Source organism: Pholcus phalangioides, unplaced genomic scaffold (genome assembly GCF_987345545.1).
Source record: "Pholcus phalangioides strain wild (caught in Gottingen) unplaced genomic scaffold, Ppha-v1.0 ptg000011l_1, whole genome shotgun sequence".
Lineage (NCBI taxonomy): Eukaryota > Metazoa > Arthropoda > Arachnida > Araneae > Pholcidae > Pholcus > Pholcus phalangioides.
In genome coordinates this window covers 11,641,719-11,665,011 of record NW_028301604.1, presented here as the reverse complement: position 1 = coordinate 11,665,011, position 23,293 = coordinate 11,641,719, and the positions used below count along the sequence as shown (strand labels likewise).

General features: G+C 34.2%; 1 protein-coding gene across 5 annotated transcripts in view; it reads left to right on the top strand.

The window, feature by feature from the left end:
* The window catches only part of LOC149080061 (adiponectin receptor protein-like), a 90,138-nt gene extending 68,211 nt beyond the window's left edge, over positions 1–21,927 (top strand). For all 5 annotated transcript variants that reach the window (XM_089239004.1, XM_089239006.1, XM_089239007.1 and 2 more), the window contains 4 exons: positions 3,632–3,812; positions 4,565–4,752; positions 15,492–15,685; positions 19,466–21,927. In XM_089239004.1, the coding sequence (XP_089095130.1) occupies positions 3,632–3,812; positions 4,565–4,752; positions 15,492–15,685; positions 19,466–19,600 (698 nt within the window). In that variant the 3' untranslated portion in view covers positions 19,601–21,927. The remainder of the gene's footprint in view (positions 1–3,631; positions 3,813–4,564; positions 4,753–15,491; positions 15,686–19,465) is intronic.
* Positions 21,928–23,293: the final 1,366 nt, after the last annotated feature.

Sequence of the window (23,293 nt, the reverse complement as noted above, 5' to 3'; positions counted from 1 at the left end):
AGTTTATTTTGCTACACAAAATTTCAAAGTAAAAATATTTTAAGGTTTGATTCAAATTTCAATTTTTTTTTCTTTTCTATTTCCAAGGTACATTTAATTAATAATGAACAAAAGCCGTAATTCTAAAATTCAAATATTTTCAGTATATTTAATTTATGCAGTGTTGCGAGCAAAGTCTCTATATGAGGATGTCACTTTCCGCTATTCATACAAAGGTTTTTAAGAACAGTCCCAGTGCTAGAACCCTCATTTCCCCTCGCTCTCCCATTATGTAGGGATTGCCATAGTAAAAAAATCTGAGTGCATTAAAGGTATCTCTTGTGTTACTTGATCTTGCTAAACACAATTTTGAAAAGTTTAAGAAATTGCAACCTGCAAAATGTTTACCTGGAGTTTAATTTTCAAGTTTATTTTTAAGATTAAAATCACAAGCATATGCCATGTTTAAAATGAAAAAAAAAATTTTTTTATTTGATTCGAGGATGTAGATGAGGCAAATGTGAATAAGGTCAAATCCAACTTGCCACAGTTTAATGATGAACATCTTTTGATAATACATTGGTAATGGTACCAGAATTTTAATGTGAGGAAATAATCCTAATGAGATTAATTACTGTCTAATTTTCATGGAATATTCAGAATTTTCTAGCTTTGCTATCTGGTTTTCATAAATAGATGAATGACATTGCTGATCAACTGAATCTCCACTGTTTCATTGAAAAAATGTTATCAGTCTATCATAGTAGGCTTTTCAGTAGAAAAAAAAAGCCATAAATCTCGTTCATTTTTCATCCAATTAAGAAGTGTCAGAAATAAAAATTATTAAATTCATTCGTATAGCATGAACTTCCAAGATTTATTTGAAAGTTTGATAAATTTCATTCTAAACAATTTATGTCCCTGGGAGTCAAGAATACGAGGTTTCTTCAAGAATAAATTTATCTACCCATGTTTCCTCTTCCTTCCCTATATACAGCTTGATTTTTACAATGTAGTGCGTGGATCGGATTAATTATTGGATATCATCGAAAAATGGTTGATTCTGGTGACATTTTTGACCTCGCTAGCAGTTTTTAACAGCAAAAACAAGCCCTTTGATGGCCATCTTGAAACTACATGCAAGTTAGCAGAGCAGCGAAAACAAATCTCTTCCTTCACTATTATAGTTTATTGTGGAGTTCCTGCCTTGCTGCAGTGTGCGCCACTATATGCGGGCGCATTGGGATCCATGTGTTTGATTTCACTGCTCAGATCTCTTCTCCCCTCGTTGCTTTGCTCTCCTTCTTGGTATGTTTTCAGCCTTAGATAACTTTTTCGGGTAGTGGTCCAATGCCGGCTGCTGAAACCTTATCGCAAAGGAACAAGAGTTCCAACATCCCCAAATTCGCACTTGGATATATATCGAGCTTTATATCATATTGGTCTAGCTGTCAAAAAATTTGTCTGAGAGATGGGATACATGTGAATCTTCATCGACTGAAAAAATGATTGTCATCAAAGTAGGCAAAATAGTTTGGAACATCACTGAGAATTTTATTGATGAAATGTTGAAATGACTGGGAAGCGTTGCATAGACTAAAATTCATGAATGAACAGTGCAAAAGGAGTAATGATAGCAGTTTTGGTGTAATAATAGACTGTCCGGTTTCGTTGACTGGAATGGTGTGATATGCTCATAAGAGGAATTTTGAAAATTAGAAATTCTTCTACATTTATCATACATTTCAGAATAATTGAGACAATTTATATTATTGACTTGAAATGGAAATAAACACTTACCTATATAGTTTTGAATGAAAAAACATGCAACATTTAAATGTTAGTCATCAAATATCATTGACATTTTTTTGTATTGATAATATGAACAAATAGTTCTTTTCTGTTATGTTTGTCTTTTAATTTTTTTTCACACTAACACCATATCTAAAGGCAAAAAAATTCTTTTTTAGGCTATTCTAGTTAGGTGTTGAAGCTTTTAACTGTAGATGTAGAAATAAAATCCTCGTCCAAAAATAACACCAGTAACAAGTAGTCTCACACCACGTTAATGTGCAGGCAGTTTTGTTATGTAGGTATGCAAATGATTAATCTTGCAAAAGAATTACATAAATATTCTTGCCACCAGAGAGCATGAAATTACTACTCCTCCGCCATTGCTCTTTAAAACAGCCTCAGAGATTGTTTTCGTGTATTGTACCTTTATTTTCACTTGATAAGCTGCTATTGATTGCTGAAGATAGGACTGCCTCTAGGACTCATTTGAAGACCTTTTTATGCAAGTGACAGACTTTTGAACGAGGTAGCATCACATGATGCAGACAAACGGGGAGGTCATATTGGCATTCGCAACATTGCGACCAAGGTGTTAGGACCTGTTTTAAGCTGTACCAAGCTGTTTCTTCCCATACTCAAAACATATGCCTTTCTGATATGAAGCCAAGTCTATCATTAGAATACTGGAGTGAACAAAAACCTGTAAGAAAATATAGTGAAAAATATAATATTTTTCAGTTTTCTCATTACTAAACACTAATTCATCCATATGAAATAAGTTCTCCCAATTATTAGATTAGAAACCTTTAAGGGCATAAAGATAATAATTGGTGAGTATAAGTTGATAAATAAGTTGATGAAAGCCAAAAAGTGAATACAATATTCATTAATGTTGCTAAGTGACTTTTCTTTCTCTGAAACTTATCCAAATTTTATATAAAATGTGCTTTAAAATCAAAATAATTGTTGTGAAAAATTAACACTAGTGAAACCTTGCTACAACGATACTCGATATAACCATAAATTTCTCTACAACCATATGTTTTTTGAAGTCTTGTTTGGAAATTTGTATACTCTAGTTAAACTGCTGCCTCTTGATGTAACTATAATCCCTCTACAACAATTTTTTTGTTCACAGATTGTTATATATCAAGGCTTTTCACTGTATTTTTAAAACAATTATTCTATGCTGTGTGATTATACTTTTGCCTTGAATAGATTCAGACAAAACTTACGAATATACTGTATAATCCTATAATAGCTTATTCTGCAAATTATATAAAATCCTACAATGTCAACTGCTCAAAACAGATACAAATTCTTTTGTTTTATACATTGTAAATGTCATAATTTTCACTGGTAATGATGATAAAAATAAATCTAAAAAAAATACTTTTGGCACTGATATTCTTCCTTGATTATAGAAGCAAGCCATTGATCATGATCAATCTTATTCTTTAATAAATTAAAATAAAGGAAGCCTCTCTGTCTCTTGGTGCTCATGAGGAACGATAAATTAAAAAAGAATGTAATGAAAAATGAATTTTTAAATGTCATGTAACAACCTTAGAAAGTGACATCAGCAGTGTGGAAACTTTTTCATTTATAGGGGTGTTGATTAAACCCAGGATTCCATTCTTGATTAATTTCTCTAGGGTAAAATTTAAATATGTATTGATACATATTTTTATAAACACACTCATCTCATTTAGTGGAAAGAAAATTTTAATGCACTGAAAGATTGAATTTTTCTTCTATTTTAAAACGAAGATTTGAATGTGGGAAACTTTTCATATTTACTTAAGTAATATATATATAATTGAATTTGTGGTGTTTTTTTTTTTTTTTTTTTTTTTAGGTTGCCTGCTGTTTGTGGGAATAGCAGTTTATTTTTTATCTCAGCCATCCCATATGGTACATTTTGAGGAAAAAGCTGTATTTGCTACATTTTTTATGAGTGCCATTATCTGCCTTGGAATGTCTTGTACTTTTCATACTGTTAGTTGTCACTCTGAGCATATTGGAAAATTATTCAGCAAGTATGTCATCACATTAAATTCTTTTGTTTTTTTCTCAGACCCTGCATCGCCTGTGGGAGACAGCACTTTAAAAAAACATCCGCCTGGCTAAATGAAATGCTCAGACATTTCAAAATAAGTTCTAGATGTAAACATTTGATAATTCATTGATACTCATCTGTCGGCAGAAAATGATTTTAGGCAGTACTACAGTAAAAATAAACGTAAAACAATTCAAAGTTACTTTCAGGACTGAGGACTTGAATTTAAACATATTACTTATTTTATGTGTTGGTGGGGAAAAAAATAAAAATCCAAATGATATATATGACATAACATAATTTATTTGTCCCCAGTCAATTACGATAATACTATACAAATCAGAATTTACAATTAAATTACATATTTTAGAATATTTGAAAAAAAAATGCAGAGAAAGAAAAAAGTTTGAATGAACACGGTCGAACAGTTAATTCAAAATGTGATGAAGAAAGCTGGGACAGGGAAGAGAGCAGTAGTTAAAAGCTAGTAAAATGCTCTCGACCCTATGACATCTTTGTTCTTGCGATACACGTAAATCTTCTTATTTGGATTCTTTATACTACTAAATTATTTTTAAAATGTAGCTTACACTTAATAAATGCTAGTATAGTTTGTCATAAATAAATATGTGTGTGTATATGTGTTTATGTATGTATGTATATGGAGTGAGTAAATTATGTTTATAGTTGAATTCAAACGATAAAGTATGGTTTTCTTTTTCACCTCTGCAGATTGGATTATTGTGGTATTGCTGTTTTGATAATAGGATCATTCGTACCATGGCTTTATTATGGATTTTATTGTGAATATCAACCAAAAGTCTTTTACTTTGCTCTTACATTTGTTCTTGGCACAGCATCTATAATTGTTTCCATGTGGGATAAATTTAGTGAACCCAGATTTCGATGGTTACGAGCTGGTAAGTACTTTTCTTTTTCATACTTTCTTTTCTAAATCTAATTTACACATTTCTTGATCATCAATTTTGAAATTTATTGAAGTAATAGTTACTATGGGTATGGTTTCTTTTTTTTTTTTTATCTATATAATATTTCTGAATGTCATGCTATGTATGTTACATTAAAAGCCTGAGGTTTTACCAAGGCTGAGTTGGTAAAAGCCCGAAAAATAATTGTAAATGTTTCATTTCAGGATTTTTCCATGTCAAAGCTCATTTTTTAATGAATCAATCAACGATCATGAACTTATTGGTTTCTAACTCAATAATTTTCATCAATCCAATCAATTTCGGGAATTTTTTATTCATTGTTAAAACAGACACAAATGGGGCTAGGCTAGCGTGCGAGTCCCAGAAAATAATAGTTATATTTGTCATTCAGATAATGAGAGAAAAAATAAATTCACACATGTATGTATATAATATACAGTCCATGTCACTTAATGTGATCACATCAGAATTCTGGGTTTCTTTGAATACAGTTATTCAGTCAGTGTTATCAGAAAGTTCTGTTTGCAAGTATGGTGACCATGCATCCTGTCTAGTTGAACAGGCTGTATGGTAAACGGGTATTGGTAAAACGGGACAATTGTTTTTCTTTCCCTCATAATTGGTTGCAGAATTTTTGATCATTTTCCTTTTTAATTCTATTTTAAAATTACTTTTTTCCCTCTTTGAGTTAAAGTTAGTCATTTTCTAGGCGTTCAAATGGCTAATGTGTATCACGTAATACAATGTTTTTCAATATATGATACTGTAAGCTTCATAGATCGCTTGAGAAAGTTCCAACTGAAAGAAACTGATCAAGAACTTGAAAGAGCTTTTTTTCATATTTGTCTTCACAACAGGAAGGCTACTTAAAAAAGCAGCTCCACGTGTACATGGATCACAACTATAGAATAATTTATGATATTAAGTACAGCAATATTAAAAAGGGGAGGGGAGAAAGTGCTTTTAGCCTCATATAGTCTTGCAGCCTGATAATAACTCGATAGGGAAAAAAATAACTTCAGTTGAACATTTACCTCAAAATGCGCAAAAAAAAACTTCGGCAGAAAAGAAATTGATAACATAAATTGATAACAAAGTCCTGATTACTGTAAACAAATTTTTTCCTATGCTATGATATTGCTCCATTCTGTTCTTTGTAAAACTGATTGCAATATCTAAATGATAAAATTATCTGTGATTCTAATAAGTTGTGTGTCAACTGTATAAAGAAATAAGTGGCAACAGGAATAGTTAATGGAATTTAAAAAATCCATTTAGCATCTAATGCAAAATGATTGCATTACAATATCAAATACATAATTTAGTTTACTCAACAGTAAAAGTAATTTAGCCAGTTTTAATGAAGCCTATTTTAATGAATTATCATTGTTTTACTAAAATTCTTTGCTCCTGGTGCTTATTAATCAATCGGTAATTATAATTATTTAATAGTCACATAGCTAATAATTAACAATAAAATGATAATTATACGTAATTAAAACAGCAAAACTTTATTTTGTTGTGATGGCTCGTTACACGCACTGATCTTTCCACCCCATTCAGCAAGTGCATCAGGACCCTTCATCTGGGTTATGCGAGGCTAACAGCTTTGAGTAGAAGCAGGGTTGCTAAAAAACCTTTTTTCGGTTTAAACTGGTTTTTTGATTTAACACGATTTGGGTCATTTTAACCTTTTCTCCAATTTCCTCTGCGTTAACTCAGCACAGAATAAAACGTTGAAGCTGATAGTTTGACTTTTCTCAAAATACTTCAGAGAATACTGTGACATTTTTATATTTCTATGTTAATTATTAAAATAAATCGTAGAAATACACCTAAAACAGCCAACAGGGGAGTTATTTTGACCCCATAAAAAATTATAGATTTTAAAGTAAATATATCTCTGTAGATTTGTGAAACAAGTGTTGGAAACAACCGTTGATGAGGAATTGTTTCCGTAACGATGCAAATTTATGTCGTGAATTTCAAAGATAGACCAATGGATACACAATTTTGGGAGAGTGGTATTACTGCAACCAAAGCTAAAGTCTGGCGCACCGTCACAACTGACAATTATTTTACTTCTGTGAAACTTGCAGATGAACTTTCTGTGAAGAGAACCACAATTTTTCACGTTATAACTCAACGCCACAATATGTGTCCTGTTGCTGAGAAATGTAAACAAGCACTCGCAATATATAGGTGCAAGAGCAAAAGGAATGTTGTAATTCTTAGCACCTTGCACATGAGTATGTCCACAGATGACAGTGCAAAAAAGAAGCTGAACACTGCCACTTATTACAAGAGCATTACATTAAATGTGGCATAGAAGTAGCAGACGAGATGCTGAGGAAATACATTACAAGATGCTGAACTCGCAGATGGCCTGTTCACGTATTTTATAACGTCCTTGGCATTGTCACACTCAATGCTTGTGTACTTTTCAAGGAATCCTAAAGCTGCAGTTTTACGCCTAAAATTTCTGGTGCTTTGTGCAACAAATGCCCTTAAATTCTCCTACACTCCGAAAAACGAAAGAAATGTGCCTTTCAACTGTGCAAGAGACGGTATAAGGCACCTGACAGCAGTGCGAAGAATGATGGAAACCATTTTGTGGAAAATATGTTGCTGTCACTGTCAAGCATGCATATAGTTAAACTTGTCTGATGTCTAACAAACTTCAGAACATATTGTGGTTTCATTCATAGTTCATGTTCACGAGTGTAATTGTGCTTTGAGACATGTATTAATTTGTAATATGTGTTGGGTCATTGCCCTTTTTTGTTCTATTATAATTTGTGCTCATGCGAAAGAAACATCGTGAAACAGGTTAAATCTTATACAGTCAGATCTTGGTATGACGTCACGCCAAATAAAAATGACTCCATAAGTGATGGGGTGATTTTAATCACGAGTAAAAATTTTTGGCAGTTATGTTGACAGGACTTTCAAAAAACTGACGTTATAGGCGGGGTGATGTTAAAAGTGGTAGATGGTATAACAAGGTCTTACTGTACATTGTCATTTCACCATCATTCATCAATCAAACAACAATTACTCTTTATAGGGCTTGAATTTCTTATGGGGGGGGGGATCAAGTTGACCCCTAACGGCTGTTTTAGGTTAGTCGAAAATCTGGCTGTTCCAGTGTTAAATAGCATTTGCAATAAAATTTCTGGAAAATCATTTAAACTTCTAATCATTGATAAATATTTTAATTAAATTAACACAATTCCCATATTAATTAATCTATAAATATTTTAAATTTTAATGAACACCACCTTTTTCAATTTAGTTATTTTATAGCTTAACTCAAGGAAATATTTTGTGCTTAAGAATTCTTATATTCTTAATGTTATTAACTCTATAATAGTTGTATTCTCCAGTTACTCTTAATACGCTTAATTAGGATGCTATTTTGCAAAAACTATGATAAAACTAGGCAAATACAGTGTGTTTAATGAAACATAATTAATAGAGATTAATTAGCAATGATTTACGATATACAGGGTGGTTGTTTTAAAATCGGAACTTTAGTAATATAATCTAAATATATATATAAAACCACTAGTCAGAGTGACTTGAAAATTTGCATGAATGTTCCTGAGGCAATGGAATTTTGTATGGCGAAGGGGGAAAAAATATTCAATGTAAAATAGACGATGCTGTACTCATCCAGTACATGGGAAATTGACTTGCAGAATCATGGTGTATACCATCACGGAATGAGAAAAAGATCACACATTTTTTACATAAGTTTTTTTTTTTTAATTGCTCTATTTTTCCAGAGCATTCAGTATTTTTTTTCTGTTTCTTTTCTCCAAGATTTTTTTTGCTAGGGTGGGAGATAGTGCCTTTGTTTTTTTTTTACCTATCTGCAAATGTGTATATTGGAGAAGAGAATGGGTATCATTATGGGTAGGGGAAAAAAGCTATTTAGCTGGATGAACAAAAAGAACTACTTTTTCTTTCTTGGGACCTTTTTAACATCTGCAATATTCTCCTAAAGCAATGGGCCAAAGACCTCTTGGGAACAATATTGGTTTTGATATTAGAAAGGATATGACCTCCACATAGTGGAACTGGGATCTTTGTCGGGTCCGCAAATCCAGAGTTTTCACGGGAGGGGGATCTATAGTGAATTTATAGCAGGAAGAAAAAATGATGGTAATTTTCCCGTGCCTCAAGGCTATAGCCGTACCTTGTGGGGGGGGCCCATGAGAAAGGACATCCTTTCTCCCCCCCCCCCCCCCAAGAAAGTTGTTTTTTGCAATTGCATCCTTTTTTTCTGTCACACCGACCTAGTGGCTATGCAAAAGTAACAAAATGGATGCAGACCTGAGAAATATTTTAAAATTTGTGGCGCTGCTTGTCTTGTGCAATTTGTTTTTTTTTTTATGCCACCCACTAGCTAGGCATTATCTAGTGTCGTCTTGTATTCGAGTTCAGTCTGGCTCCAACTGTCGACCAAACATATACTAAAAATCTTTCTTCTATTAAATAACTTAGAAAAGGAGTCATGACTCTGTATGTTTCCAAAATAACGAGACATCCACCAGCACTTGTTTCATCACAGTACTGGTGACCCTCATATAATAATGTTTGACAGCCACGAAATCGAAGACGTAATAACTACTCTTCCTCGCTTCGTAATGCGACTTGCTGCTTCCTTTTTTTTCCCTATGTGTGGTGCATTTGCTGACTGATTGAGGGGGGGGGGTATCTCCTCAATTCTCTTCCTGGGTTGTGCTCAATTTTTTTTTTTGATGTGCAAAATGCTACAGAAGAAACAGGTATGTCTTCTGATTAGAACTTTTGCGTGTTTCCTTTCGCACGCCTTCGATTTGGAAATCCGATGTCAATCTTTGGTTCCTTCAGATTCAATCAAACTTTAAAATAGCCGGAATAACTGATCCTAAAACGCAATTTCACTGTGTTGTCATGTGTTAGTGATTTGATCAGAGCTCCTGTTACAGATGATTCTTACAACCTGTTAAAAACACTCATTTGTCAACAGTTTTCACTGTCGAAACTTCCAGTTTGCGAGTTCTATTCCAAGAGCTCACGCTTGGGGATAGGTGACCCTCTCAGTTGTTGCACGAAATGCATACATTAGCTGGCAAGAAAATTTCAGATGAAGTGTTTAAAACCTTTTGGTTACAATGTTTGCCCATCCATACACAGCAGATACTTTCTGTTAGTAAGTATACATTGCCAGATTTGGCAGATAAAATTACTGAAGTCACTGGGCGCACAGACTATTTCTGTGGTCATCCGTAATGAAACCATCGGCTTGCAATCACTTCAAAGTCAAATTTCGACTTTAACTACTGCTGTTGACCACTTATCCCGCTATAGAGATAAATTTTAGCAAGAAGGGAAGAGCTCGTTCAAATAGTCTAGAGCAGCGATTCTCAACCGGTGTTCCGCGGAGCCCTTGTGCACTCTCCAGGGGCTCTGCGGCTGCTCGAGGAAATTGAAAACCAGTAAAACTTTAAAAATAATTTATAAATATTTTTAAATAGTAAAAATAAATCTGTAACTTTAATGAATAATTAAAAAAATGGGCTTGGGGCTACCTCTAAAAAACACTGCATTACACATTGCATTACTACTAACCGTTCTGTCTTTAGCAAAGCCCACAGACTTTCTCCAGAGAAACTTGCCATTGCGAAGTGCGAACGCTAATAGATCAGGGCATACTGAGACCTTCAAAAGGTCTATGGGCAAATCTGATACACATTGTTCCTAAACATAATGGAGAATACAGTTTATATGGAGATTACAGAAAACTTAATTCTATAAAGTGCCCAGACAGATATCCTATACCACATGTTCATGATTTCAGTTAGTCTGCAGGGAAAAGGCATTTTTTCTAAATTAGACTTGGTTAAGGCTTATCAGATACCTTTTTTTAGATCCAGAGTCTGTTGAAAAAACTGCCATTATTACCCCATTCAGACTTTGAGTACTTATACATGTTTTTTGGATTGTCTAATGCGGCACGATCATTTCAACAATTTATAGATATTGTATTAAGAGACTTGAACTGTTATGCATATTTAGATGACGTGCTAGTTGCATCAACAACAGAGGAAGAACATCTTAAAGATGTAGAATTATTTTTTGCACGTTTTTGGTATAATTCTTAATCCTGATAAATGCACATCTGGGTACAATCTGAGATAGAGTTCTTAGGAGTTTTGGTTAACAGCAACAACATTTCTCCTTTGCCAGAAAAAGTTGACATTCTTCATCATTATCCACAACCAAAAACGGTTGACAAACTTCAAAGATTTCTAGCAATTCTCAACTTTTACCACAGTTTCTTGAAAAGCACAGCATCTAGTGTTAAATCAATTGTTGACCTTATTCGCCATTGATTTGTGTGGAGATCAATTCGCAAAGATGTCACACGATGGACCAGGGCGTGCATCGAGTGCCAGTGCTAAAAAATGCATCGCCACACTCTATCTTCCATCGGTGCATACCTTTTGCCTCCATGCAGATTCTCACACATTAACATCTACATTGTTGGTCTTCTTCCTCCTCCTCCAGCGTTTCACCTACTGCCTTACCTGTGTGGATCGATACACCAGGTGTGTAGAGGCTTTCCTCTACAATGGATAAGCAGAAACTGTCGTAGAGACATTCTACTCTGACTGGATCAGTAGATTCTGAGTTCCGGAATCGGTTACCACCGATCAAGGGAGACACTTCGAAAGTGGTTTGTTTCGTGCATTCGTTCGTTTTCTTGGAACTCAGAAAACACGTATGACAGAATATCCTGCCTCCAATGGCATCGTTGAAAGGTTCCACTGGCAACTCAAAGGTGCCATACGCTGCCATGCCACAGAACGTTTGACTGAAGAGTTACCTATCACACATACTTCTGTCTATCCGAGCCACACACACACACAGCATCAAGCCGGACATCAACACTTCTGCTGAGATGGTTTATGGATCACCATTGCACCTACCTGGTGAATTCTTCTGTGGTTCCAATCCTCAGCCAACACAGCCGGAATTTCTACAGGTTCTACGAGATCACAAACACTTTACGTCCGATCCAAACTTCAAGGTATGGGACTCTCAACGTTTTCATTCATAAAGAACTTGCTGTTTCGTCTCATGTGTTCATACTGCTGGACACCGTAAGGAAGCCTCTTCAACAACCATATTTGGGACCATATGAAGTGTCTGAACGATCTCCGAAAGTATATACAGTGAACATGAAAAGCAAACTAACAGATTTCAATAGACAGATTGAAACCAGCATTTTTGCTTGATTCCGCTTTTAATGAGCAATCACCATTCACTGAACCAAAACAGCCTTATGTAACTCGATCAAGGCATACGGTTCGTATAAGAATTCCTTGATGATATTCTTATTTGTATATTTTTTTAATTAATATTGTTTTTTGTAACATTTTTTTGAAAATTAATATTGTTTTGCAAAATTTTCATTCTTCAATTTTCTTATGTCTTATCTATTCTAGTAATCATTTTTGCATATACATACATTTACTAATTTTTGATCATTTGTAATTTATTTTTTGCTGGACTATTAATTTGTGCATATGAATATTTCATTACTTTTGAAAAAATTTTCATATTGCGTATTTTTTCAATTTTTCAAACTAATTTTTTTTCTGCACATGTCAATGCTATATTAGTTGCCGTAACTATATTGTCATTATTTTCTCGCATTGTGCCATATGTCGTCCTTCAGACTCGTGGGGGAGTACTGTGACACTGTTTGTCTTGTGCAATTTTTATATTTTTATCATGTCTTTTATGCCACCCACTAGCTAGGCATTATCTAGTGTCGTCTTGTATTGGAGTTCAGTCTGGCTCCAACTCTCGACCAAACATGTACAAAAAAAATCTCTCTTCTATTTCTTCCATTAAATAACTTAAGGAGTTATGATTCAGTATGTTTCCAAAATAACGAGACATCCACCAGCACTCGCGTCTCCACAAACTATTTGAAAGCATTGAATTTTGATTCATATGTGCTGTATATGAATGACCATCTAACAGCTGAGGTGCCTAATATATGTACGAACATGTTCAGTTTAACAGGACTGGCAGAGACATTGGAGGTGTTTCGAATCAGCGAGTGCTCACACGTCTTCAGCTTTATATATAGGAAATTTCAATTTCTGAATAAATTCTGGGGTACTGAGACCTATGTCACCTATTACCATGAATGCTCGAGCACCCGTAGCACCCCTGGTTTCAACACCACTGAGGACTGTTCTAATTCTCAGTTGTAATTGGTTTTACTATGTTTCGTTTGAATAGACCATTGTGGGCATAAAATGACTGGTGCTGCAAAAATGAAAAATTTAAAATTTTCTCAGTAATAAGAGTCTGATAGAGAAATTAGATTTGTGTTGTAAGGCAGTGCTTACTATGTGGAGATACATGGGAGCATGTAGGGGTTGCAGCCACCAACTCCCCCTCCTGCATCAAAGATTTGTACGGTCTATCAAAATACATTTGTGTATATATGTATTGACATCATCATGTCCATGAAAAGTTGCAGAAGATTAAAATTGATTTCTTATGTTTCTATAATGTAAATTCACTCGCGTCCCCCATTTTGTTAACACGATTCCCGGGGGATCGGGACTCGCAGTTTGGCCACTGATATAAAAAACCTGTCAACCATGGTGCATTATATCGAACGTAAAAAGGTCACTGAAAAGTCACCAAAAAAGTCCAGAAATTTTGGTATGTGGTGGACTGACAATTGATATGATAGCCAGTCAAGGCAAAATAATGCAATTAGCATTACATGATTTAATAATTCAATAAAACATTACAAAAATCATGGGAGGAGATGCAGGGGGGCCTTGCCCCCCAGCGTCAAAAGTGGAGTGGGCAGATCTTGTGTATATATGAATTGACATCGTGTGTCCCCCCCCCAGACTTCCAAGTCTATCTCTGCCTATGACAAAAATGAAGTCATTTAAACAACTACAACTTACACAAGAATGTTAAATATGTTGTCAGTGTTCTGACTGAGGTGGAAGAACAAAAGTGCTTGTTCAACAACAGATCAGAGTAGGCCTATGTCATGGTAATGATGTGAATGTGCTTTCAATTCACCAAAGTTTGCAATCGGACCACTGCACATAATATTTTGGGTTATCGCCAAGGCCAAAAGTTGCAAGGGTTAGTAGCGTTCACCTGTTAGGTGAACATGGCGGCCAGGTGTTGTGCCATCTTGTCAAAATGGCTCTTCAGCAGCTGTTTCACTGGTGTTTCAATGTGCATCTTGATAAAAGTTATGCTATCCTCCAGGGCTAGACAAATCGCAAGAAAATTTAGGCACCAACCAAATTTGTTAAGAGCGAAGCATGTTTTTCCCCAAGAAAAACCATCCTGAGTAATGTTTTTCTTTCTTTTTTCCGAGACTTCATGGCCCATTCTCATGTTAGAAGGCACATTATTACGGAATCAAAAAGATTATAACGTAATTACACTTTATTTTAGCAATGATACATGTAAAATTTTAGGTGCCAAAAGAATTTTTTTTTAGTCACCGTGGCATCTGGGATTTGTCCAACCCTGCTATTCACACACTGCTGTTGAAGTATCAAATGATGTGGTTGAGCAAAATAGATTATATTGCTAGCTAAGTACAAAATCATCTATTTGTACATTTTGAAGTTTTTTTTTTTTTCTTCTGCCAAAGAAAATTCCATTGCTTCATACAATGGACCCATGCAAATTTTCAAGCCATTCTGACCAGCAGTTCTTATTCGTGTTTTGGAATCAGAACTTTAATTATAATCACCCTGTATATAGCTGATTATTTTTTAAATCCCTTGCTGTTTAGTTTGGACTAGGTCACTACTGTACTTCCTTATTCCAAAGAATTTCTTACTAAAAATTATTTGGATAAGGATCACCTGTCACTTCATGAATTGGCCAATTTCAGGCTTTTACTACTGTACAGTAGAACCTTGATTAACTGGGGGTAATGTTGAAAATATGTAAAAAATAATTTAATATATTAAGCCTGGTGGTGATATACAGTATGAGATGTGCTGCTTCCTGATATGGAATGAAAATGTCTGAGGTAATGTAACTGCTAGTACACTGGTCTTTGTCCTTTAAGAGCAGCTAGTCTTTTTTTGGATTATAAGACCACCTGTGTGCTCTTGGCATGGCAGTGAAGTCACTACTGTTGCTGCTTCTTTGTAAAGGGGAAAAAAGCCTGAGATAATACATCACCACATGTGATGCAATCCTCATTCACTAATTTGCTTAAGATAAATATAGAGCATCAAAATGTAGTGCAAAATTAGGAAATGTATGCAGTAAGAATGAGAAATTTTGGTACTGTATATAATTTTCAGCAACTAAGATACTTAATATGAAAGAGAACCTATATTCAGGCCACTTTTATGAGATTTTTTGAAAAAACCCACTTGGTTAAAACCAATGTGGTTTAAACTAAACAACCCTGAGTAGAAGTAAACTTGCCTAGGTGCCAGCATTTAATCAATTATTTAATAATTATCAATTAGAAAATAAGTTTATACAGTGTTAATTCATTAGTTATCTTGATAAGTTTCATCGCATTGAACTTTAAAGCATAGAAATGCATGCATGTATCAATGAAAAATTTTACTTTATGGTGCCTTTTATTCATAAATTGTATTTTATTTGGTTTTCAAATTTTTTATTTACAGGTGTTTTTGCTGGATTTGGTCTCAGCGGAGTTATTCCAGCATTACATTATTTAATAGTGAAAGGGTTTTTTCAGGCCGTTTATCAAGCGTCATTGGGCTGGCTGTGTCTGATGGGCATGCTTTACCTACTTGGTGCTGCTTTTTATGCCCTTAGAGTACCTGAGCGTTTTTTCCCAGGAAAATGCGATATATGGGTAAGTGAAAAACATTTCAGTACACAATGTACATAAGTTCTGTTCTGAGCTATCTACGACCTTAGATACTGGAGAGCAAGCTTCGGAGGGGGTGAGAAATTAAGAGCAAATGGGATCAGTTCCAACATGCATCACTAGCAGGTATATAAATCGCATGTTAATTTTGTGCAAACATGTAACCAAATTGCTCAAGTGTCATGGCTTAGTGTCAAAAAATCTCCCAACGTAACTATTCTCCCTCTTTAATTAAAGAGTATGATGTTGAGTTTGCAAGAAGGTACTTTTGAATGGGGAAGGGTTAAGCAGGGGTGTGGTGCAGTGGATTGCAAGGGGTTGCAGTGGAGACTAGTTAGACTCAAATTTTTAAAAATTTCACAGTAAAAATTTGCATTATATCACACTTTTGAGTAATATCTCGACAACAGAGATGTTGAGAAAACTTGAAGGAATAGACAGGGCCAGAGACCATGATACCAGAAACAAGAATGTAATCTACCAGGGGTGGCTCGAGACAATCTCTACCCGTGCAAGACTTATTTTTTCAACTACCCCTTTCAGCTTATCCCCTTCTCCCATGGCTCCACATCCTGCTTCAGGGCCCCCTAGTCTGGAAACTTTTGCTCGCCCCCACGCCATATTTCATAAGGTCCCTTCTACAGTTAATTTATAGTTTGAAAAAATAAGAATAGTCCCGGGACCTAGGGCTGGAGCTCTGTCAGCTCACTTGTCTCAACAGCTGCTCCTGTATTCTATCACAAGGGGCAAAGTGTGCATTTTGGTTCCCTCGTGTAATAATTTTTTACCGAACGGTCAAATGAAGGTTAAGAAAAAATTCGGCTTCTGGTCCCTGGAGCACCAGAAACACCTTTTTAGAATAAATTTCTTAATATAAATCAACCTTGTTATATATAATCTTTAAAGGATAAGTGCACACACAAGTGATGATGGCTCATCAATAAGTGCTGTTTTTAGTATTGTGTTATCTGGCACTGTTGAGAATGATAAAATAATACTGGACCAAAAAGTAGAAAAATCTGCTTGAAAAGCAGGACATATGGTCACAAACCTTTTGTATGCTAAACAATGGCGTGCCGATTTCTTCTGAAAAGAAACGTGTGTACAAGGTACCCTAGAATGGACCCCTCTCAGCCTTCCACCGGGGTTGCCTTTTAGGGGTGGCACGTAAGGCTTCACACCCGGGCCACAGATAAGCTCGAGCGGCCCCTCCTGCTGAACCTTTTTTACTTGCATAGCGATTTTACATGGTTGGCTATGCAATGACAGTGGTTTTGTCTAGCTTTTTAACTGTGCTATAAAAGTTTTTTGTTTTGCAGTGTCGTAATATGCAGAGCAGGCAGATATTCAACATGATACTTACATAACATGGAAATTCAAACTTTTACCATCTTAATTTCTAAATACGGAAGACAAATGACAGCACTAGCAAGAACACAATACAAGCACAACACTGAAAACATAAATATGTTAAGAGCCACACATACACTCATGACAAACATTCCTGCATGTAATGATTCATTAGCAGTTTCACAGAAGAATGTGTATATGAGGGCATACATGGTTAAGTAATCTCACATTCAGTACTTTTTAAGGAATAGTTTGAAACGCTTTTTTTAGAGATCTATATGTCTCTATAAATAGCAGTATATAATTTAGAAGTGACATCATTTGGTTTATTAAAAATGGTGTCAGTCACTCATAGATGATTGAACAGTTAAAGAAGTGTCAAAAATTCTCCCCCTTCATTAAGACAATCTTAAAGTCTTATTGTCTTCTAATGAATAGTTAAGAAAGCTGGGACCAAAGAAACTTCCATCTAATACCCTCTGTACACTTCTAAAAGTTTAGATTTAGGTACCCTAACATCATTCACAATTGGGGAAAAGAAATTTTTTTTTTTTTTAATCACATTTGTGTGAGTGTTGTTGGATCTCATTATGTTAGCTGTAATCTTAACAACTATATTCATTAACTATAGTTCAGTGCCAGAGTTGCTTAAGCAAGATTAGTTTGAAAGTGATAAAGGACATAATATTACGTCCAAATGCCTGTGGAATAAACTCAAACAAGCTCAATTTTCTTTCCTCTCCTCATCATTGCAAGGCTTTGTTGTAACCCTAGGATGTTATTTTTTTTACCTTCCTTTTATTTCTATATAATTACTGGTGACTTTCCCTCACATATGATGTATCCTTTTACTATATATTACATTAAGAACAAAGAACAGGTTGGATGAGGGTGAAAAGAGAAATCTACTTCGTATACCTACTCTTATTTCTATCCTCTCTCTCGTATCTGTACTTTTACCCTTTCATTTGTTTTTCTTCTCTTTTACTTTTTTTCCCTTCATCTTTTTCCCCCCTTTCCCTAACTTGCGATTAAGTTAGGACAAGATTAAAATATGTTAATCACCCATTTGTCAAATAGATCATCTGAATTTCTCGCCATTTCCTTGTAAGCGAAGGGGTTAAAAAAATTATGACCCATCAGATAGAAATAATGGGTCTAGCATGATTTATGGATTATCAAGATTCCTTGCTTCATCTGTTCCATCCATCCCTGGGTTGTAGACTTTCATCTTCCACTTTAGACTTTTATAAAAATTATGGCGAAATGTATTTAAGCAAAGACGAGTCTAATCTGTCCACAAAGAAAAGTGTTCTTTTCTGTCCAATTCAGTTTATAATACCATTAAAAATAGCCTTTCTTCTTTCTATTTGTATTACATTCAAACATTCTAGGCAACATCTGCACAAGTTTCCAGTACAGATGTTTTTAAAAATACTTTGCCTGTTGTTGAGCGACACTCTTCACCTCTTTGTCTTCTAGTTTTTCTAACAACTTTTTTTCTACTTATCTGGTTGTTGTATTCACTTTCCCCATAGTGTTTCTTCATTTGGTGAAGTGTTCTGTCCTGCTTGTCTGGTCTGAGTGTTAATATCATCTATAATAACAAAAAATGATGTTAATTGTGGTGACAAATACAATGCAAAATGCCCAACGAGGTGGCTGAGAAAAAGATGCCAATAACAAATATAGATGATGTAAATTTCTAAATTACGTACATGATAAAATATAATGCAATGCCCTAAAAAATATTTATGGTTGTCTTATCTAAATATGGATAGCCTCTTGATTTAGCCCAACATGTTTATCGTATTTATTTTTAAACGTGCCAATTGTGTTGGAATAGCTTACCCCAGGGGTAGTAAATTCTATTTATCAACAACCATATTAGAGAAACATTCCCTGTGACACCACAACCTAAATTGTCGCTTACCAATTGATACTGATGTCCCCTTGTCAAAGCAGTCGATTAAAAGCGCATTAATAATTCATGGTCCATCCCGTTAAAAATTTTGAACACCTCAATCATATCCCTGACACCTGCATTCTTCTAATGTAAATGTATTAAAAAAATGAAGTCTCTTCATAACTCAAGCCCCGTGTGCCAACAAGGATATGCGTAGCTCTTCTCTGCACCCATTCAACCAAGTCTATATCCCTCTAGGTATGTACTCCAGTCCAGGATGAACTAAGCCTCGAAAAAGTAGAAGAATGATTTTAAGAGAAAAAAACCTTTTTGAAAAAGAAAAAGCATTCTATTTTTTTTTTCATCACCACTGACTAATGTTCAGAAAACCAAAGCCACTTGTCAATGAGAATTCCGGAATCGGTGACCTTAGTTGTATACTTGTATATTTATAGAATCTATGCCAAATGTACATGTGTATATAGTTTTGACTTTTTTTCTTTTTTCAGTTCCATAGTCATCAAATATTCCATGTTTTGGTCATAGCTGCCGCCTTTGTGCATTACCATGGTATTTCTGAAATGGCTGTGTATAGGTTATCAATGGGAACCTGTAGTGCTCAAGGAAATTTAGAAGAACTGTAACATCTGTCATTGAAATGCTGTAAAGAAAAAATGCAAACTTGGGAATCAGCAAGTGTATGAAACTAAGTGATAGTATCGAGCATTTTGTGCATGGATTTACATTTTAGAGCACATTTTGTTAATACAGTGTAATTTTTTTCATAGTCATTGTTCTTATGGCAGTTCTATCACTTTGAACTCAAAGCTATATCTTCCTGAAACTGTGATAATACCGGTTCAACTCCAACTGTCTGAATATTTGATGTGCATACATGCAACAGTTAAGTTTGAGTATTCTTAACAGTGAAATTGCGATTGTATGCACTGGAGTGCCTAGTGTATTTGTTACATACACACACAAATGCATATCTCTGTAACTATATATTTCTAACATACAAATTTATGCTGTAATTTACACGATGTGATTTTCATAGTAGGTTTTTTTATGCTTTCCTTCTGTCAGCTTTTTCTGAATAATTATTTTACCATTGTATTTTATACGTACATTGAGCTGTATTTTCATGAATGAAGCAGATTGGATCATTTTGTGCCTTTGTCTGTAGTATGCGATTTTATGTGACTTTAGATTAATAGGTCCCGATTAATGATTGGAATTTCACATACCTGTTTCAATACTGAAACTTGAATTTCTAAACTAAGAATAAGAAATATTGTCCCTATCACACCTCTTGTCAAATTTTTAACGTTTTATACATGAAAAAATGACAACTTTTACAAGAGAATGTAACTTAAAAATATTGTTTCTATAATGCAGTTTTTGTTTGGTTATGTTTTATTTTAAGGTGCATTTGCAAGGCAGTTTTTGATTTTTATTTTCAAAATTTTTGAGAGAAAACAAAAATTGGAATAATGGTGTATAAATCTACTGGATTTTTTTTCCTTACTGTTTAAGTATCGGGGGGGGGGGTATCAAATGTATATTGTCTTCTGTAATATATTTAATGTCATTTCTTTCTTTATTCTCACCACTGTAATGTTTAATGTTCAACATTTTGTATATTTGCATTGATATAAAAACCAGTGTGATAAACTCATTAAGTGCTTAATTGGAATGGTTTTTAGTGTTTTTGAAATGACATGTTCCTTATACTTCAGGTTAAAATCATTAAATTTTCAGAAATTTTATATCTGAATATAATTCCTGTGATATTCAATTTTTTTTCTTTAAATTTCATGGCTGTTTGTAGGCTGACTATTTTCTAAAAAATTTTCTTAACATTAAATTTCACTATTGCTTTTTTTTTTTTTTTTGAGTGTAATTGTATAATTAGTTAAAATTTAATTAGTCTTATGCCATGGTAGCTGTGTGAACAGCTCAGAATTAAAAATTTGTAGCTGAGATTTAGGAGTTGTGCATTGCTGTGTTATTGTGCTATTTTCATGTGATATCATTGTATTTAGTGGTTTTTTTTTTTAATCATAGAAAAGTTTTTCTAAGTGAATCTTATGAGTTGTTAAATCATTCAAGTTCTGTTAGATTTTCTTTTCTGTTTAGTATTATTTTCATGGGATCTTTATAGAATTGGTATAGATCTCAAACATTGACACCAAATTGATAATAAATATTAATGTTGTTTTCTATATGCCTTGGTGCAGCAGGTGCTTATTTTAATTTTAGTTATGTATGAGAGTTTGCAACCTTATCGAAATTACTAAAGTATTTCATTTGCTTTTCATGATTTATGGCAATAGTGGAGCCTAGAATTGGCTTGGCTCCTATACCTTTTCAACTAAAAAAATGAATGTATTTGACGTATAAAATTGCCAGTTCCTTGTGAATTGGAACACATTCTCTTAAAAAACATTTAAAAAAATTAAAATTTATATTAAATATCAAAAGCTATTTGTTTTGTATAAGAAAAATTGTGAGGTAAAAACCAGGAAAGTATATTCAACTTTTTTAATGAAATACAAAAGCTATATGTGCAGTTTTCGAATGAAAATATATTCCTCATCCAGGAATTTTTTTAAAATATAAAAGTATGCTCAACTCTTGTTTCTAGCAGCCAATTATCACTAATTCAAATGCATATACATTTTACATATTTCTTATGAGTAAAAATGCGCTCTTAAATTTTCATTTAAGTATCATTTCAATAAAAAAAAAAAAAAAAGTGTGCGCACCGTGAGGTTGAATCCGAAGGGTTTGTGAAGAGATACCTAGCCGTACATTTTTGTTTTTTGATTAAAAATAAAGAAAATTCTGTTTTTTTTTTTTTTTAATATATTCAAGTTTGTTAGCAAGTGTGAAATCACACAATAAATTTTCTGTTATTTATTTGTGAAAAGTGGAATATATTAATAAAGTTATTTACTTATTTGAAAAATTGTTTTCTCAATCTAGAACTGCATACAGAATATTTTTTTATATGAAATTTCGTGCAAAGACATAGTCAGGACTTGATCAGCAATTAAGAAATATTAGAACGTGTTAAGGGGTTAGGGCATCAGGAGAAAAGTGACACCACACCACCTAAATATCCTGGACTACTGGACGTGCTGGATTAGAGCACGACCGAATTCTCGAGAGACTACTGTAGTTGAATTGAAATGCTCAAATAAAAATTTATCAGATAATTTATATATTTTTAGTTTTGCTTACCGTTATTTTTGGAGATTCTGCAATCTAAATCCTAAAGGAAATCTTGAGGATCGGCATGAAAATTTTTTTCATTACAATAACACACATTACAATTACATTAACAATAAACACTTTTCGGTCTGACACAAAGATGTTGTCTACCCAAGCCTCCTTGACCAATCCAAAAATGTAGCTCTTTTTTTTTAGAAAGAAGGAAAAGAAACCCCCTTGATTTTTTTTCAGCCGGGTATGGTCGTATGGTTCCAGTCATAGATTGCAAATGTATATGTTTTATAGTTCCTCTGTGTGATTAGGTTCATTTAACCAGCAATTAGAAACTAACCCCCCTTTCATAATGTCATTTTTTTTTTTTAATGAAGTAGGCTGTCTTTTGATTTTTAGCAGGCATAAACTAAGGGGTATAGGGAGAAGTTTTCCATATTGAGAAATCATTTTTACAATATATCTGGGCTTGTCAATGCTAAAATAAGGGGCTTTTATGGAGGCAAGATATCTTGCACTGCCGCTTAAAGGGCTTAGTCAAAACTTTCTTAACGTTTTGCACATGCTATTTCGATAAGGGTCATCGTTTGATCCGATTTTATTTTTAATCTTTTTTCCACATATATTTTTGTACATTTCCCGCCGTTTAACGTAACCACGTTTTTGTGTATTTTTCTCCTAGCGAGTTTAAACATCCCTCCACCAGATACGTAGCTAGTATTTCGTTCTTCGCTGTAATATTTTTTAGAGTTTTTCCGTCCGCCCTCGTAGTTGAATAGCCATTCTGTAGTACTTCATGTAATATACACTGGTGAAATAAATTAAGGGAATTTGCCTATTTTATCGAATTTCATGAACTGAATGTAAAACTACTGCTTCTAGACAAAAATGCAAATCTTATACGTCAAATACGTAAGCGTACACGTGTGTGTAGGCGGAGCCAGTAGAGAAACAGGCTTTATAAGCGCGCGTAAGTTAAGACGCATTCCGTTCGCTAGCACACCTCTGCGAATTTCTTGGTGTTATTTTGCAACAATCGGTTAATTTCAAATTGTAACAGTAAAAATGAGTAACCATCAACGTTTAGATGATGGAATGAGGTGGGGAGG